Here is an 18662-nt window from a genome sequence, read left to right as displayed (position 1 = left end):
AGATTTACTTTAACAACCCTATTTTCCCAGGCATAACAAAATCACTAAAGGACTACAGCTATCATAGAACATCTAACATGTTAAAAATCAGCAAATATAAATTCTTTCATGTAATGTTGTGTTTTATGTACCACTACAAATCTTATACTAGTGTAAACAATTAAGCAATTAAGTAAAAATTTAATATAAAATGAAGAGAAAAAAGTAATTTAAGTCAGTCAAAAGAAATCAGGCAACTGTGGGATTGTGCTGTTTTTTATTGTGTTTTCAATGGAGAAATACATCATCTGTTTACAAAATAGCTCTTGAAAAATACAAGGAGTACAGATACTATAAAACAAAGCAAACTCCAGTCATGAGACACTACATACATCATGCGAAAGCAACAGTCTGATCTCCAGATTATGAAAACTAGAATTAAAAAGTCACTATACAGAAAAATTCCAAGTTTCCGGCTTGGAAAAACTTGGGTGCAGTTACATGAAACGTTTAATAAACTGAATTTTATTTTCCCCAATGTGTAAACAAAATGACAAGACTAAATTTGTGCCTGGCAATTTCGATCTAAACTCCATAGCTACACAAAATACACAGACACCTTGTACGCTTCAACTGTTAGTATAATCATCTTTTTCATAGGTGGTAGAAAGGGAGGGCAAGGTGGCTGCACAGGGCAGAAGATAAGGGAAATAGAAATATTGTATACTAGACATCTTAAAGAAATGGTGAAAAGAAAGCCTCAATTACTGCATAGCCTAAGGGGAAAAAGAAACTACACTCCAACTTTATAAAATTAATTTAGAAGGACAGTGGAAGAGTGTAAGTAATTGCAGTTTAACATGAAAAATGCACATGTAATAAGATGGAGCACAATGGGGGATTCATAAAACATGCTAATCAGAAAATATGGGAAGGTGTTTGTTGGTTTTGCTTTTTTTTTTCCCCCCAGATTAAGAATAAGTAACTAAGTTTAAGTTTGCTATCTACATCTGGTATCCCTCACATTTTCTAGATACTGGTATTCTGTTGCAATCAGGAAGGACTTTTAAAATTCCTTTCAAAGAAAGGAGCTCTTAAGTCTTTTTGATAGGACTGAAGAATAAAACAAAAAGGAGTAAAGAGAGCTGACTAGATGTCAAGTGCTTGCTAGAAATGATTTTTTTTAAGTATGCTTTTTTTTTCTATCTAAAATTTAATGGCGATTTTTGGTGAGCCATCTAAAAATAAAAATTAATTTTTAAATTCTTGGAGAAAATAGCTTTGCCTTTATGTTCAAAATTTGAAATGTTTTACTTGGCTGCAGCAGGAAATCTATGGAGTGTACATACAAAATTTTTTATGTTAGTGATCAAATGGCCATCCCAAGAGATGTTATGCTTTACAGGCACCACTTAGTCACCCAAAAGTTTGAAGCATATAAGACCAAAATTTGGTGTTTTGTGCCATGTGGCCACAGGGTGTTTTGTTTCACATCATGGCTTAAGTAAATACTGGCATTAATTTTTGATGAAATTATTCCTATTGTGTGCATACAAACTGAAAAAAAGGAACAAAAGCTGTTTTCAAAGAGAAAAGACTGAAGGCAAGGGAGAAGAATACAGAGCTTTGTTAGCTCAAAGGAAAAAATATTTGCTTGTTTGATCGCTGATTTGTATGCACTATAAAACTTTATAAATAAAACCAATACACTACTTCTTAATTATGTCCCATTCAAAACCAACTATTTCCCAGTTATTTTTCTAATTTGTCATATACCCCAAGATTTAAACATTTCGTTTTTCAAGGGTTATGGCTACTTCAATGGGACTGAATTAGATGTACCCTTATCATTTGTCTCAAGTACAATAGTATAACCACTGTACAATATCATCCAAATTTTAGAATGATGAAGAAACTTCAGGAAAAAATAAAAATGCATCAAGCTCAAGATCTAAAAATTAGTTCTACGTTCTAATAAAAAATACATAAAAGTGCATCATCAATATAAGGAATTCTTATGCCAGTTTGTATTGCAAATTTTTCAAACAATGCATCAAACAAATCCAATCAGATGTTAAATATGGATACAAATATAACTTGAGGTTTTTTCCTCCTTTTTTTTTCTTTTAAAGGCAGTAATCCTTTGAAATAGTTAATGCAACTGTTGCTAACACATTACTAATAGTACTCCTGGCTTCACATACTAACCTGGACTTCCGATCAAGTGCTGATTAGCCCAGTAAGGGAGGTTCACCAAATAAACCTAAATCCATTTTTCAGTCATGTCTAGTCTTGCACCCTCCATTCTCCTTTTTAGCATTAGAAGACAACAGGTTGAGTTGGCAGATATTGTTTTATGGACCCCTGAGGTTGTTTTTACCGGTTCAATCTCAGTTTTATTGAATTCTTGATAACAGGAATAGGATTTGCAGGGAGAGCAGGGATATCTGAAAGGTCTGTACTGGATGTTTTCTGAGAAAGAAGGTGAAAATAACAACATTGTTGAAAGCTTTGTAACTTTTCAATGTAACTATCAATTTTTCACTTACTATAAGTTGGATGAATGCTGGCTCATCATGGTAAGAATGTTTTATAAACCCAATACAGGTATTCAAATTGCTAGTTGAATAATCATAATAGGAGTAATAAACATGCAAAAATTAAATGTGGACATATCTGGAATATATGTAGAATTTAAACAATTATGCAAAATGTGAACAATTTAATATGAACACCTTAAGCAATGTGAAGTTGACTTCAAAGGAGCATCAAGCTCAAAAAAGAAAGCCTCACACCAAGTTGAATCACCAAATGTAATCGGAGCTTCCTAGAGCTTCCTTTTAGGGGTATGTGAAGATTCATTTCAACACTCATGGCTCATATTATAAATCATACATGACAACCTGAATGCTTGTTTCCTAATCTTGTTCAAGTTTCAGAGAAGTTTTGTTTTTTTCCCTTCCCATCAATGATTTTCAAAAGTGACTTTAAATCACTATAGATTTATATTTGTTAGTAAAAATGCAGGATTCCTCAGTAGATGTGTTCTGAAACTTCACAAAAAATAAAAATACTATTTACTAACAAATATTGTTTCAGACTAATTTAGGGCTTCCTTGGTGAACATAGTAATAAATTTTAAAAAACTTTAAAAAGTCACACAATCAAATATTACTTCTTACCTATGAAAATACCACAAAGATATACATATACTCATATCTTCTTTAATATTTCTCTAATCTTCTTCTTTAATATTTCTCTAATATTTCATGACTAATTAGAATATTTCCTTAGTTGTAATATTATGGTAATTGAGGATATGTTAGTCATGACTGAGCTAAGAAAAATCTTAGGATAAGTTCGCATAAGAATCATAAGAAAAATTTCTAAAGCAAAGTAACTGATTTATTTCCCCTCATATGCATTTTATTTTTCTCTATGTTTAAAATATTTAATGATAAGGCATTTGGGAGGAAAATAAAGGCAATACAAGAATAATGAATAATGATACATACATGCTGTCTCCTATAATAGACTATACACTGCTTGAGAGGAAAGAACACTTCTATTTTTGTCTTTGTATCTCCAGAACATAGCACAGTGCTTCGACATGTATTAAGTGCTTAATGAATGCTTGCTGACTGATTATAGAATTTAACAAGAGTGAGCACTGATCAGGTTATACTGATTTGCTTTTTGAAGGGTTTGTCAAATTTACTGAAATTAAACTGCATACCTCTTGTGCAAATGAACAGAAATGTACTTTTATGTGAAGCAAGAAAGTGATATTTTTATGCAATACTTGAAAACTGAGTTACTAAGGTTTTAATTTTCACATGTCCACCAGACTTAAAATTTCAGAAAAATACTTCCTTTGTAGTAAAGAGTAAGCTGGATATCTTAGTGCTGTTTCTAATTCAAAAGAATTCAAGTTAAAAAGTAATCATTTAAAAAGAAAAAATCAAGAATTCACCAAACATACAAGGAAATGCTATTATTGGAGAGCACAGTAAAATGTTTAAAGATAATTATTTGCATGCTACAGGAGAGTTATACTTTTTACTTCACCCATTGTAATCACAAACAAAAACTGTACCAATTCATTTTTACTAGAGCATACATTTTCCTTTCTTATTTTTGTATGTGTATATTTCCATTCTGTACACGTCTTTTATTTGAAAGTAAACATACAAGGATCCAAGAGTACCTCTGCTACAAAGCATTAAAATGAATACAGCGAAATACTACTTGGTCAAGGAAAAATACTTAGGTTAACTAGCAACAAAAGTGGATATCAGGTACAAATTAAAAGTCAAACATTCAAAATTACAAAGAATTACATATTTCAAATAAAATTTTAATCTTATCCTTTGTCCTGTAATCCAAATTTTATATATCACAATGTGAATATGGCAAGTGAAGATTAAAATGATACTTCTTGCAATATCAAGTAATTACCATTAAAGAAATTAGTCAGCATCTTTAAACACTAAAAAAGAAAGGTTTGGCCAGATTTGGTCCCTTAATTGTCTTCAGCCTGCACAAAAAACTCGTATTAGTTGAATAAATCACTTTCACAAAACTGATTTCAAAACATTTAATTTCATAAGCACTGTTATTATTCCTGAAGCCTTACTCATCTTAGGAACATTTATAAAAAACCCAACTCTACTTGCTTTAGTACCTGAGCAGCCAACAGAGGAGCCGCTGTCTGAAGAGTTTCAGATTGAGTTGTACTTGTTTCTGTATCAAGTTGTTCCTAAAGAGGGGAGGGGGGAGTTGTTAATTTTTAAATGAGAGTATCACTGGATTTCTGTACTTTAATAAAGAGCACCATAAACTAGGTAGGTTGGAATCCTGCCTAGGATTCCAACAAGGAGAGATTTAAAAAAAAAAAAAAAAGACTTAAGTTAAATATAATTAATACAATCAAGGCTTTTCTTAAAAGCTATTTTTTGTGACTCAAAATACTCCATTTATTATGTTATTTACTACGGCAGCAAAATATCTTAAGATCTTCAATGACCCTCCAACTTGATGTGATTCAATCAGGCAATGAAATAATTCACTCTATAAATCAGTACTGGAATATTATAAATGAGTACTGAGATAATAATCAGCAGAACAGAAAATATATGTAAAGCATTCTAGGTGAGAAAGGGGGGAGGGAAAATCTTCCAATGACTTTTGTAGGATTTACAAAGAAGTTCAAAATGAGCAGTTGGTTAAAGAAATTAGAGCAAAACCATATGCTATGTACAGGGAAAAGTTAAGCAGTTTTTCAGCAAGTGTTCCGTAAAACTGGCATTTTCTTTAACTCCCATAATAAAGTGCTAGCAACAGAAATGAAGGAAAAAACTGTTATTCAGTGTCAATAGAACAATAGATTTCACAGCCTTCGAGTTTTACTACTAAATCTTAATTATTTGTAATGTACTGCAATATAGCAACAGAAATGCACAAAGACACGAACATTTCCATCTCAGCGGCAAACCCCAGACCATGTTTTCACTGGGCTAAAAGGAACTTTTACTTTGGTTACAAAAAGAAAAAGAAAAAAAAAGGAAAGTTAATTTCAGAGGATGGAAAATGGAATGAAACCCTGTCATCTAAGCAAGAAGATATGTATTCTAGCTCTGTGAAGAGTTTGGGTAGCACTATTTTACACACAGAGTAAAATAGCATACCTTGGTTTCCTGTTTATCATGTTCAATCAAATCAAGACAGTTGGCATCTTCACTTGTCTCATCCTGCTATTTAAAAAACACAGAAAAGAAAAAGGAAAAAAGCTTCAATGACAAAAATAGAACAAGTCTAGAATAATTTATCAACTTATGCTTTAGCTTCTAAAAACTACTTAATGAAGTGTTTCAAATGACTTAAGATGTGAATCCTTATTTAAAAGAAATCATTATACTGTTTCTAAAAGCAATTTCCAAAAAATTCTCTATCAACAGGAATTAAATGTATAGTTGCTGGTACAAAAAAATTGGAGAAAAGCCACATCTACTTTATGTGAATATTCCAGTTGCACAAAAATATAGCTGCAAAAATAAATATCCATAAATAATCCATCTTTGATCAAAGAGGCAAAGTAGTAAAAGTTAGCTAAACTTTATAACAAAACACAACAAATATAAAAAACTTCTTTCTTCTAATCAATCCTAGATGACTTAGACCCACCTTTTAAGGAAAAAAAAAATCAATGAACTATTTTTTTCTGGCTTATTTATGGAATAAACCTAAAACTCAACCAATAAACATAACAACCTGGGAAAAATTTCATCAAGCAAGTCTAAATGTGAAATTTATTCCTCTCTTCAAGGACATCAAACTGTTATGCATTAGAGAAATGTGTCATTGTAATAGCATACTCAATAGTTGTAAATAATTATGTAAAACTATAAATATTATAAAGGTTTTTAAAAATGCAGGTGACTAGATTCTTGTGTAACACTGAACAAGGATCTTTCTGATTCCATTCCCTTCTTCTCCAACTCTCCAGCCCCAGATTTGAACTGGGTTTTTTCCTCCAAGAAAGAGTAGCTTTAGGCTTAATTTAGATGCCATTCTCTTCCATCAAAAAAGCATGCCATAAACCATCACAATTTTACAATCATGAACAAATTCTAAGGAAAAGCTTTAAAAAAAAAAAAAAGACAGGAAAAATGGTTTAAACCAAAGTAGAAGACCTTTAAAGTGAATGTAAAGATCTTACAAATCAAAATATAGTTGCAATAAAGAGACAGAATATATAAAAAGTAAAAAAAGAAATCAGGGGTGGAGTCAAGATGGCAGAGTAGAAGCAAAACCCCCCTCTGCTGCTCCGGCTTCCACCTTCCCCAATCCATGTAAAAAGGGGACTCTAAACAAAGGAGCTGCAGAACCCACAAAATGACAGAGAGAAGCTAACCTCCCACTGAGGACAGCCCAGCAGGCCAGCAGGAATCAGCCAGCCAGTGCTCTGGGAGCCAAGCCCAGGCCTCATGTCACCAAGGCTTTAGCCCCAGGGTGGGCCTGAGCAGCCTTGGGCCGGAGGGACTCCAGATCAGCAGCAGCTGTGGCCATTTCCAGATTTTTCAACACATAGATGCAAAAGACAAAGTGAGAGGTCAGTGCAGTCTGGACTTTGGGACCCACTAAAGTGGGAATGCATGGTTTTTACCCCCGGGGAGAGAAGCCGCTCAGACACTTGCACAGCCAGCCAGCGCCATGTGGCAGCTTCAGCTCCTGGACTGCAGAGTGTAGGGGGACCAAGCACCAGTCTGAAGGGGTAATCGCTCTTGCTTTAACCTTCTTGGATCTGGATTGCAGTCTAGGGTGGAGGTCCTGGGGTATGTGTCCAGCTTGTCAGAACATTTGGAGGCCTCAGAGAGGGCACCCATCTAATACCTCCAGCAGCTGAGAAAACCCCAGCGTTTGGGAAGAAAGCTCCCCTGACTGGTGGCAGAGTCCCACTGTGGCAAAAAGCGCAGGGGTCAAGTGACTGAGGGGCGACGTGACCAGGCAAAGGAAACAAAGCAGACAGAAGATTCCAACATTAGACTCCTATTTTGGGAAAAAAAAGGAGCAAAGCATGGAACAGAAGGAAGACAGTGAAGTCAGAACTCCTGCACCAAAAGCTTCAAAGGAAAACACGAGCTGGTTACAGGCCATAGAGGACCTTAAGAAGCAGATAAGAGAAGTGGAGGAAAAATTGGGAAGAGAAATAAGAACGATGCAAGAAAATTACGAAATGAAAGTCAACAGCCTGACTCAGGAAAATTACACCTTAAAAAATAGACTAACTCAAATGGCAAAAAGAGGCTTAAAAAAGCAATGAGGAGAAAAATGCCCTAAAAAGCCAAATTTGCCAGATGGAAAAAGAATCTAAAAAGCTCAATGAAGAGAATCATTGCTTCAGAATTAGACTGGAGCAAATGGAAGCTAATGACTTTATGAGAAATCAAGATGCTGTTAAACAGATCCAAACATGAAAGAATAGAAGGAAATGTGAAAAACCACCGACCTGGAAAAGAGATCCAGGAGAGACAATTTAAAAATTATTGGACTACCTGAAAGCCATGATCAAAGTAAGAACCTAGAAATCATCCTCCGGGAAGTTCTCAAAGAAAACTGCCCTGATGTTTTAGAACCAGAGGGCAAAACAGAGGTTGAAAGAATCCACTTATCACCTCCTGAAAAAGATCCCAAAAAGAAAACTCCTAGGAAACAAAATCAGGATAACCCAGGATCTGGCAGCTTCTACACTGAGGGATCGAAGGGCTTGGAATATGATACTCCGGAGGGCAAAGGAGCTGGGATTAAAACCCAGAGTCACCTACCCAGCAAAACTGAGTATCATGATTCAGGGGAAAATATGGTCATTCAGTGGAATAGAGGACTTTCAAGCATTCTTGCTGAAAAAAACCAGAGTTGAATAGAAAATTTGACATTCATATACAAGAAGCAAGAGATGCATGAGAAGGTAAATAGGGAAAAGAAATCATAAGGAACTTATCAAAGTTGAACTATTAACATTCCTACATGGAAAAACAATAATTGTAACTTATGAAACTTTTCTCAGTAGTTGAAGGGAATACAAATATATATGTATATATATATATATATATATTATGTCTATATGAGGGATGAGCATATGAATACATATGTGAATTGTGTATACATGTTTACAGGTATTATAAATATTATATATTTATATATACAGGTATATATATTTATATATAACAGGTATATTATAAATAGAGGGCACAGGACCAATTTAACAGGAAGGGATGATACTTAAAAGGTGAAATTAAGAGGTGAGAGAGGAATATAATGAGAGGAGATGGGAAGAGACAGAATGGGGTAAACTATCTCATATAGAAGAGGCAAGGGAAAATGGTTACAATGGAGGGGAAGAACAGGAAGGTAAAAGGGAATGGGTCAACCTTACTCTCATTGAATTTGGCTTGAGGAGGGAATGAAATACACACTAAATAGGGTATCTCACCCTACAAGAGAGTAGGGGGGAAAGGGGATGAGAGGGGGGATGATGGAAGGAAAGGCAGGCTGGGGGGGAGGGAAGTTGGAAGCACCCACTTTTGAAAAGGGACAGGATCAAAGTAGAGAATAGAACAAGTGGGAGGTGGGATAGGAGGGAGGGAAAATGTAGTCAGTCTTTTACAATATATCTACTATGTTATTGTTTTGCATTAGCCACACATGTACAACCTATACTGAACTGCTTATCTTCCCAGTAAGGGTGGGTGACAAGGGAGGAAGGGAATGAATCTGGAATTCAAAGTTTTAAAACCTAATGTTTAAATACACACACACACATTTTATTATTATTATTAATACTATTTTATATGTAATTGGGAAATAAAATATACAGGCACTGGGGCATAGAGATCCAATGGAAAAGTTGAAATGGGTATGGGAGAGAGCAGACTGGAGGAGGGGATATCCTGTGGGACTGCTATTTTGGAGTGGTGGGTAGGGGAAAAACGGGGAGAAAATTTGTAACTCAAAATCTGGCGGAAATGAATGATGTAAATCATAAGTTAACAAAGCATTTGGAAAATGAAAAAAAAATCTAAATTCAGAGGAACTGAGTTCAAATCCAGATTCTAATACATACTAATTGTGCAACCTTGTATAAGTCACTAACTTACATGGGCCTCAGTATCTTCACTGAGTTGGCTGGAATAAATGAATAAAGAATTAACTTCCTTTCAGCTCTAATTAGCATTAGAAGGGAATCTATATATTATCTAGTCTACCACCCTTAGGTTTATAGGTGTGAAAATGAGCCCCAGAGAAAGTAAAGTGATTTAACCAATATCACGCAAATAATAAAGCACAATGATGGGATATAAGTTTAGATTTTCAACCTACAAATACATTTTCTTTTTAATAAATCACCCTTTTGGGGTAGGGAGGAAAGGGGGGCAGCACGGTGCTCCCTAGAATTTGGTAGTCTCCTAAATTAACTTCTCATTTATTAGTGATTGCTTAAACAGGACAAGATGCCTGAACTATACTACATCTTTAAAAATACTATGGGGTAATACTTAAATTTTCTGACTAGCCAGAAATGGATTCAGAAGCTGAGATAGGTACTTTTTCTTTCAAACGTCCCACAACAAAGAAAACAGTACTACATAAGTCAGGGATATAGACGAGAATTACTATTCTAACTGAATTTCTGGTTATCATAATAGAGCTACTAGAAAAAATTAAAGGCAAAGATGTAAAACAGACAGATGCTTCTTCATGTTTCCTTCCAGCTATTGTTTTATAAAACTTGCAACTGCTGCTCCTTTTGTCAGTTAAATGTGCACTGAGTGCCTACACAAAATACTCTGACAGAATACAAAATCTCTTTTTTGTCATGGCAAACTGAAAAGCACTGTCCACCTCAGAAGCTAACTATCAAAAAAGTGACCAACATGAAATTTACTGAGTAAAAGGTATTCAGCACTACGCTAAACACTGAACACTGAAGGCCAAAGAGCTAAATGAAAAGCAGTTTTGTCCTTTAATAGTTTATAGTTTACTTGGGGACACAAGACATCAAAGCAAGACCATGTAATTTGTAAATTACACAATACAGACTAAGTATTAGAATTCAGATTTGAATGTCCTAGTGTTACATTTATCTTATTTATATCTTACCAGACTATAACTCCCATTCCCTGGCTACTACTCCCCAATGAAGAGTAGATCTTCCCAATTAAAATGTAAACTCTTTGAGGGCATGGACAGTATTTGTATTTCTAATGCTTAGTACTAGAGTAAGTGAATATTAAATACTTTTCTTCATTCATTCGTGGTCAATGAGGACTACTATCAGGGAAGAGGTTTCAAGAAAGAATAGATAGAAAGATGGTGAGGTCATAGATCTAGAGCTGGAAGAAACCTCAGAGGGCTTCTAGAACAATTTCCTCATTTCATAAATAAGAAAGTCAAAGATCAGGAAAGCTACATGACTTACCCACGATCGCAAAGGTAATAAGAATCAGAGGTGGTATTTGAGCCCATGTCCTCTGATTTCACAGCCTTTTTTATCTCCACTGTACCACACAATATGCCGTAACCTCAGAATATTCCACATGTAACAACTATAAAAAGGCCTGATCATCTAAACTTTTTTGCCCTCACTAAAATTAACTTTACTACTTTATGTTGTAGTAGCTACTACGACACAAATAGTAACCATACTTGAACCATAATTTCCAAGGGATTCATAAAAATATTGATGATGAATAATTTGACTTTAAAAATATAAATTACCTCTTCTGTTTTGGTTTTCTTGGGACTCTCTTCTTTATGAGGTGAAGATGTCCTTTTGACTCCTATGATAGGATTAGGTACTTTTGTTACTGTGTTTCCTGAAGGTCTTGGTGGTTGGTTTACCAGACGTGTTGAGGAAACAACTCTGGACACCGTAGGCTTTGGTGGTGGAGAAATGGCTGGCTGTGTGGCAGTTTGAGGAATGCTTTCACTTGAAGTACCTACAGTGGAAATAAAAACATATCAAACAACAATAAAGTCAGAGATCCCACATAAATATTTCTTCCATGCCTAGTTAGTAATACAATAATTTTTTTTCCCAAAACACTACAACCATAAGCTATTTAAAATCACAAAAGTTATAATATCGCACCTTGATATTGTATGCAAATTGAGTTTCCTTACCCCCTGAGCTTTCACTGGAATTTACTTGTGGCACAGAAACCTCAGTTGCCTGGATGTTGGTCACAGATGCTGCTGTTACAGCTGGAGCAGGACTGTTTCTGCTAATGCACAAAAAGTAGCATAAGAAAAGTCAATATATATGCACAAGCTACTTTTCAATGTGGAACCCATAACCTCTGATCACACTTTATATACAAGCTTTGGCTTGATTCCGTTAACAAAGATGAACTCACCTCAAAAAAAAACAAAACAAAACGTGATTTTAAAAAAGCTCATAAACTACCTTAATGTTCTTAAACTGAAATCTGGGAATGTGAAAAAATTATGCTTTTCAATTATTAAAACTCTTTACATGTATATATGGCACAATTCAAAAGACTTATTGACCCATGTGGACAACCTTAACCCCACTTTCTTTGCATCCCCCCTCCAGTATTTAAAGAATTTTGCAGTAAGGACCTTGTTTCTCATGTCATTTGTATTCTCTCCCATAGAGCCTTTTAGTATCTAGGGAGTCATATCTACTCTTCAGTGATTAGTACATGAATAAACTACTATCTTTTCTTGTCTTACCCCTGAGAGCTGCCAGAACTATTCAATGGACTGGTCTTCATAGCACTGGTAGGAGAAGGCACAGACATGCTGTTGTCACTATCCATAGACAAGTCTAGGCTGCTATCATTCAGAGCTGTCAATCGAACTTCTGATGAATGCTGCAACCAATGACACAATGAATCACATATCTCTATTTTATAAAAGATATTGAGAGATGATTAATAAATGGCATTTCAAACATACTTATGAATTAAGTTTGTCAAAATCACCGAAGTGCCATTTTGATAAACTTTTGAAATAATTTTTTGATATAATGTGAAAAATCACAAAATTCATGATAAAAAACAGTACTTAAAACTTCCAGGATTTAATGATAATATATATATATATATATATATAAACAATTGCATTCAAAAACACAGAAAGGATTTGTGATTTCCACATCATGAACAATTCCAGGTAAATCCTAATAAAGTCCTGTCTTGACAGGTTAAGTGATTTAATCAGTCACATGACTAATAAGTCCCTAGAGCAGTATTTTAACTCAGGTCCTTTTCATAGTTATCATTTTCCTAAATACTTAAGTTGCTCTACTGGTTGCTACAACAGAATATACTGGAAAGAATAAGAGTAAGAAATAAACTATCAATTAATAAAACTATAGACAAGAGGAATCCTGGAATTAAAGCCAGAACTTCAGACATTAACTGTGTTGTTCTGAACAGAAATGATGCAATAGGATGGATACTTGAAGATACTTTTTTTTTCTTTCTTATAATGGCAACAATTGAGTCCTCCATACCTTCTTATCTCTCTTCTCCCTTATAACTAATAGCTTATATTTTTTTAAAAGGCTTGTTAGGGTTAAGGATATGCCCTTTGCATGTAGAAAGTTAACTTCCAGTGAACTTGACTGGTCCTTTAACTTGACTATACTCTTAAAGAGCTATTGTTATAAATTGATTAATGCTGGTCTTAACATAAAAAACTAACCAAAAAAAGGTAAATGCATAAGCTTCAAAATTAGTAAACTACTAGAGTAGAAATAAGGAACTGAACTCATTTTCTAAAAATAAAGGATATGAGTACATGATACATGTGACTATATTTATGTGTATATACATACACACATACAAATACATAAACATTCTGATGTTGATTGATTTAACCTATTAAATATGCATTTGTATATTATATACATATGTATTTAGCTTTAAACACAAATTTTGTAAATATCCAAATATATTTATCATGGTTTTTGTATATCAACTATACTAACATGTAATAATTCATTTCATAAGAAGCAGTATTTTTGTTTACACATAAGGAAAATTAAACCCTTGGGATAATAGTAAATAAGCATTCAGTTTCAACATTTTATGTTTTATTGCTATTTGATGATTTCCTTGAATTAAAAAACTCATCAGTTTAAAAGACTTGTCAATAACTTATTGTTTACACAGATTAATATCAAACAACATTTAGCTATGGTATATATATATGTGTGTGTATATATATACATATATATAAAAAATTAAATCCACATACTTTAAAAGTTTTTACATGGCAGAAAATTTTTTAATTGTATTTCAATGTCTTACTATAATTTTCATACTGACACCAATATGTGTCAAATAATTAAGCTGCTCAAAAACCAATATTCAAATATCACTTCCTCTTAGATTTGTATAATTTGGAAAGAAATAAAGCAGAAATGGCTATAATAAATTCTGACTGAACAGAACACATGTATAAAGTATATCTTCCTGAAGCAGGAATGTACACCAAGTTTATTACTGCAATACAACTTAAAAGATTTAAAAATTCTTATGACCCATTTCATCTACTATACACCCCTATTATCTTTGTTAACTGAGAATGCTATGTTAAATATTTAATAAAAATGTTCCTTTAATGCTTATTAGTTATTTCTAAATTTACCTTTTTCTTTTTCTGAAGTACATGATTAGGTAAGAGTTGATGAAGTTGCCTTCTTTTTACATGCATTGCAGCGATTTTCATATCCATCTCAAACATCTTGCTGTTTATTGCTTGCCTATAAACTACAATTAGAAGATTATGGTAATTTTAAAATATTTTTAAGAAAAGCATTTATTCAACCTGAAGTAAACTATCCTATAATTTTGTTTCTTCCTTGTACTCTTTTCCCTTTAACATACCTTTTCTAACCTGATATCATAACTTACCTAAGGTATATAGGTAAGTACTTTGGGTATCAAGAAACTGGCACTATCTAGATGAATGGAGTAAAAAGAAATGGAATTAAATTTGAGTTAGAATAATTGGGTTAATGCTGTCCTAAGCAGTGTGATTACAATAAAATTCCCTGCCACCATCTGAGCCTCAGTTTCCTCAAGCATAAAATGGATTTAGAAATCAACACCTCCACAACAAGATTATTGTGAAGAAAACACTGAGGAGCATAAAGCATTATAAAAAAAAAACAGATACAGAATTCAACCAAATAAGGAAATTTTATTAATTTCCCTTACTTGAAATCCCTCATAAAGGTTCCAATAACTATTAGGTTTTATCAAAGCCAATGTTATTTGGTGAAGAGAATTACCTATCATGCATGGTGTAAACTGTCAATTTCACTAATATTTCTGTATTTGACACAGACATGCTCTGTCAGGGCACTGCTAATTCATATATTTAAGATCCTAGATACGAAGACCCTAACTGTGATTGAAATGCTACGAAGAAGTATATTTTGTAATGGATAACAACTTTTAAAAATCTCATTCTCAAATAAACAAAAAATCATGGAAGGAATCTTTATAAAGCCGGGTAAAAAAGATTTTCTTTTGATTCTGAAGCCTCAAGATGGGGATATATTTATCACGACATATTTCAATTCAAATTTTTCATGTGATTTTTAAATCCCAATGAGAAAAATACACCTTTATATTTCCTTCATAAGACACCCAAGTTAATATCTTGAGAGGCATCTCATAATAGTTTTGTGGTACAACTTTCAGTTAAGAGTACAAGCATTACCATATATTACAGTATTACATGGGGAGGAGGGGCACACCAATTAAGGGGAGATCAAGGTACAAAGAATGCAGAAGTCGTAATTATTAATTACTCACTAATAAATACAGATTAAAATTCTAATCCCTTCATAGCCAACTACTACTCATCACTTTTCCACATGTCTTAGAACTATACTAACAAATACTTAACTACATTTTCTATTGCTATGTAAAATAAACTATTTCTAATGCAATTTAAGGATTCAACTCAAACTTTAAAAAAAAAGAATAAAAACATTAAATGCTAATCAATTTATCCCAATGTAAAAAGTAGTCTTGTGTTGAAAGGTTAATATTCCCTCAAAGACAACTCTTAACATAACAGAAACAGAAATAGTTAAAAGTAACTACCCCAATTTATATATCCATGTAACTCCCTCAAAGCCTAAAAGTTTTCCAGGAATACTGGCACCTAACATCTGTTGAATGAAAGAAACATTCGCTAAATAAAGACATCTTATTGAGGGTTAAAGACATAAGATTTAGAGAAGGAAATTACTTCAAATATTGGGGGAAAAAAAAGCTAAATAAACCATTAAAGCATTCTGTCATTGCAGATCGTATCAATCAACAATCATTTATTAAGTTCCTACTATGTGTAAGGCACTATACTACATTGTAAGGATAGAAATACAAAATATAATAATCTCTACTCTTGAAGATTATTTATATTATATTCTAAAGGAAAAGCCTGTAAATATATATATATATATATATATATGAACATTTAGAGAACACAAAGACAACAAATACAAAGTAATTAGGGAGAGTTCTAGCAGTTAAGTTGAGGAAGGACTTCATTTACACAAAAGATTCTTAAATGTTTTTGTTTCAGAGATCCCTTTGACAATCTATTAAAACCTATGAACCTCTGCTAAAGTACATTAAAATAAGAGGGTGGAGCCAAGATGGCAGAGTAAAAAAAAATAAAGTACATAAAACAAGATTACAAAAGAAAACAATTAAATTGAAATCATAATCAAAATTTTGTTTTAAAGCTCACAGATCCAAGGTTAAGCATCAACTATCTCCTGTCTTGAAGGCAGAGAAGGATTCTATGAAGCAGAGGAAATGTAGAAAATACATTCCAAGAATACAGGACAGTCAGGTGCCAAATGTATGAAGAGGCACATGTGAGGAACAGAAAGAAAGTCAGTATGGCTAGACCGCACTAGGTAAAAAGGTAATATACAAGTAATATGCAATGAGACTGAAAAGATGTATTGGGGATAGGCTGTAATGGACTTTAAATGTCAAATAGGAGAGTATATTTTATCCTAAAAACAATAGGAAACTGCTGGAATTAACTGAGTGAGGGACTCACATGGTCAGAAGTGCATGAGGAAAATCACTTGGCCAGCAATGTGGAGAATGGAATGCAATGAAGAAAAGACCCAAAGCTGGGAGATCAATTAGGAGACTAATACAAAATCTAGGCAAAAGGTGAAAAAGGCTACTACTAAAATGGTAGCTGATTGAAGCAAGAAAAAAGGATAGCTGCAAAAAGAATTCTGGCAGGAACTGCAGCAAATGATATGTAGAGTAAAAGTAAGGAGTTCAGGATCACATTAAGAATTTAAGCTGGGGGGGGGGGGGAGCCTATAGCCAAGGCCACGTGCGGCCCTCTAGGTCCTCAAGTGTGGCCTCTGGACTGAGTCCAAGTTTTACAGAACAAATCGTTTCATTAAGGAGATTAGTTCTGTGAAGTTTAGATTCAGTCAAAGGGCTGTACTTGAAGACCCAGAAGGCTACATGTGGCCTTGAGGCCAAGAGGCCCTTAAGTGAATCAAAGAACAGTAGGTCCCTCGACAGAAACAGGAAAAGTCTAGAGGAAAAATGGAAGGGTCAAGGGTCAGGAAGATAATGAGTTGTTTTGGATATGTTGAACTGGAACTATCTTTGGGATTTTTAGTTTGAAATGTTAAACAGGAATTTGGTGATAAAGGACTGAAGATCACAAGAAAAACTGGATGAATGATAATTAAACTCATAGAAACTGACAAAGTCTCCAAGAGAGGGGGGCAAAGACAGGTCTGTGGAGAGTAATTATATACATATATATATATATATATACATTTATTTATTTATATGGGAAGGAGCATTAAATCTACCCTAAAGTCAAAAACATTGATAAAAGTCTAATTCAAGATTATGCATTAAATACTGGCAAAGCATTAAAAGCATTGCACATGGAGTAAGGAGACTGGGTTCTAATACTTACTAGCTGTGTGACCTTGGGAATGTTAAAAGCTTCCATTTGTAATGTAGGGAGAAACATACTGTTTTACAAAGTTGTATGACACTGATAAAAATGTGAATTATCATCAATCATCATCTATATCTAGTAAAATCCCTTAACAAAAGGAACTTACCAAGAATAAGAAAAATATATACTTTAACAACCCTAGAGAAGTTTAAAGACAATTAAAAAGACCAAAGTTGGAAATAAGACACGTGTAAAAATCAAGAGTTCACCTTGGAAAAGAGACAGTGAAAACTGTAGTTAAAGGATCTAGGGAAATTATAAGTCTCAACTTCACTTGTTCTCATGGGACTCCAGGGTAAAAGATTTTTGCATAGTACTTAACTATGATAAATTTCTTTTTGTTAAAATCTCATTAAAAAAATCATATTTTTCTTTGAAAAATAAACTTTTATAATCATTTTTTTTGTATTTCCAATTTTACAAACTACTTGGAAGAATTTGGTTAAATGACAGTAAAATATTCCTGTATCTTAATCAAAAATAGCTATTAAATAAAATTAAGTACTGTTTTAACATAAACTCAAAACAACGGAAACACACTTAAAATTGTTGGAGACCACAAGCAATTTTAATCTAATTTTTGCTTCGAGTTTCTATATAATCAACACACTGATTACAACTCTATTTTTATGTCTGGGAATGAAACAGTCAAATTATTCACTAGCAAAGTCTCCATAAGACAAATGTACAGCAATTTTCATGTACAGCATTTTACAGTCCTCAAAAAGATTTTCCACAATAGACCAACCTATTAGTGGCTAAGTCTGGAGATTTTTATTTTGGGAAAACTTCCCAAGAAAACAAAATATTTTAAATCTATGAACCAGGAGTCAGGATTAATCCTTAAGAGGGAGGAAAATTGTTATAAACACCCATTGTCCAAGGAGAAAAATCCCAGGATTTAGAACTGAAGGGAACTTGATGATTATCTGATTATCTTTTCCAACTCGCTCATTTTATAGATAATTAAATGGCTCAGAGAGGTTTTGCCCAAAGGTAGAAGCAGGACTTTTAACATATGATCTATTACTGTATAAATATAACCCTAGTCAACTATACTGTTCACTCTCTGGTAAAGTTTTACTGTCATTCTATGCCCTTCCAATATAATAAAAATGGCA

The 18662-nt window shown here is 33.5% G+C and overlaps 1 protein-coding gene across 6 annotated transcripts in view; it reads right to left on the bottom strand.

Annotated features, from left to right (window-relative positions):
* Positions 1-239: 239 nt before the first annotated feature.
* LOC138173870 (poly(A) polymerase alpha) overlaps positions 240-18662 on the bottom strand; it is a 77098-nt gene continuing 58675 nt past the window's right edge. Inside the window, exons 16-22 of one of the 6 annotated variants that reach the window (XM_069103944.1) lie at positions 14158-14279; positions 12235-12374; positions 11662-11762; positions 11257-11477; positions 5667-5732; positions 4664-4738; positions 240-2451 (exon numbers count right to left, since the gene is read on the bottom strand). In XM_069103944.1, coding sequence (XP_068960045.1) covers positions 2356-2451; positions 4664-4738; positions 5667-5732; positions 11257-11477; positions 11662-11762; positions 12235-12374; positions 14158-14279 — 821 coding nt within the window. In that variant the 3' untranslated portion in view covers positions 240-2355. The remainder of the gene's footprint in view (positions 2452-4663; positions 4739-5666; positions 5733-11256; positions 11478-11661; positions 11763-12234; positions 12375-14157; positions 14280-18662) is intronic. The other 5 variants (XM_069103945.1, XM_069103946.1, XM_069103947.1 and 2 more) reach the window with 5 other exon arrangements.

The sequence above is a fragment of the Petaurus breviceps genome, unplaced genomic scaffold (assembly GCF_028583685.1).
Source record: "Petaurus breviceps papuanus isolate PSGF00001 unplaced genomic scaffold, PetGlider_PUasm1.0 66, whole genome shotgun sequence".
NCBI classification, from domain to species: domain Eukaryota; kingdom Metazoa; phylum Chordata; class Mammalia; order Diprotodontia; family Petauridae; genus Petaurus; species Petaurus breviceps.
This window is presented reverse-complemented; position numbering and strand designations above follow the sequence as displayed.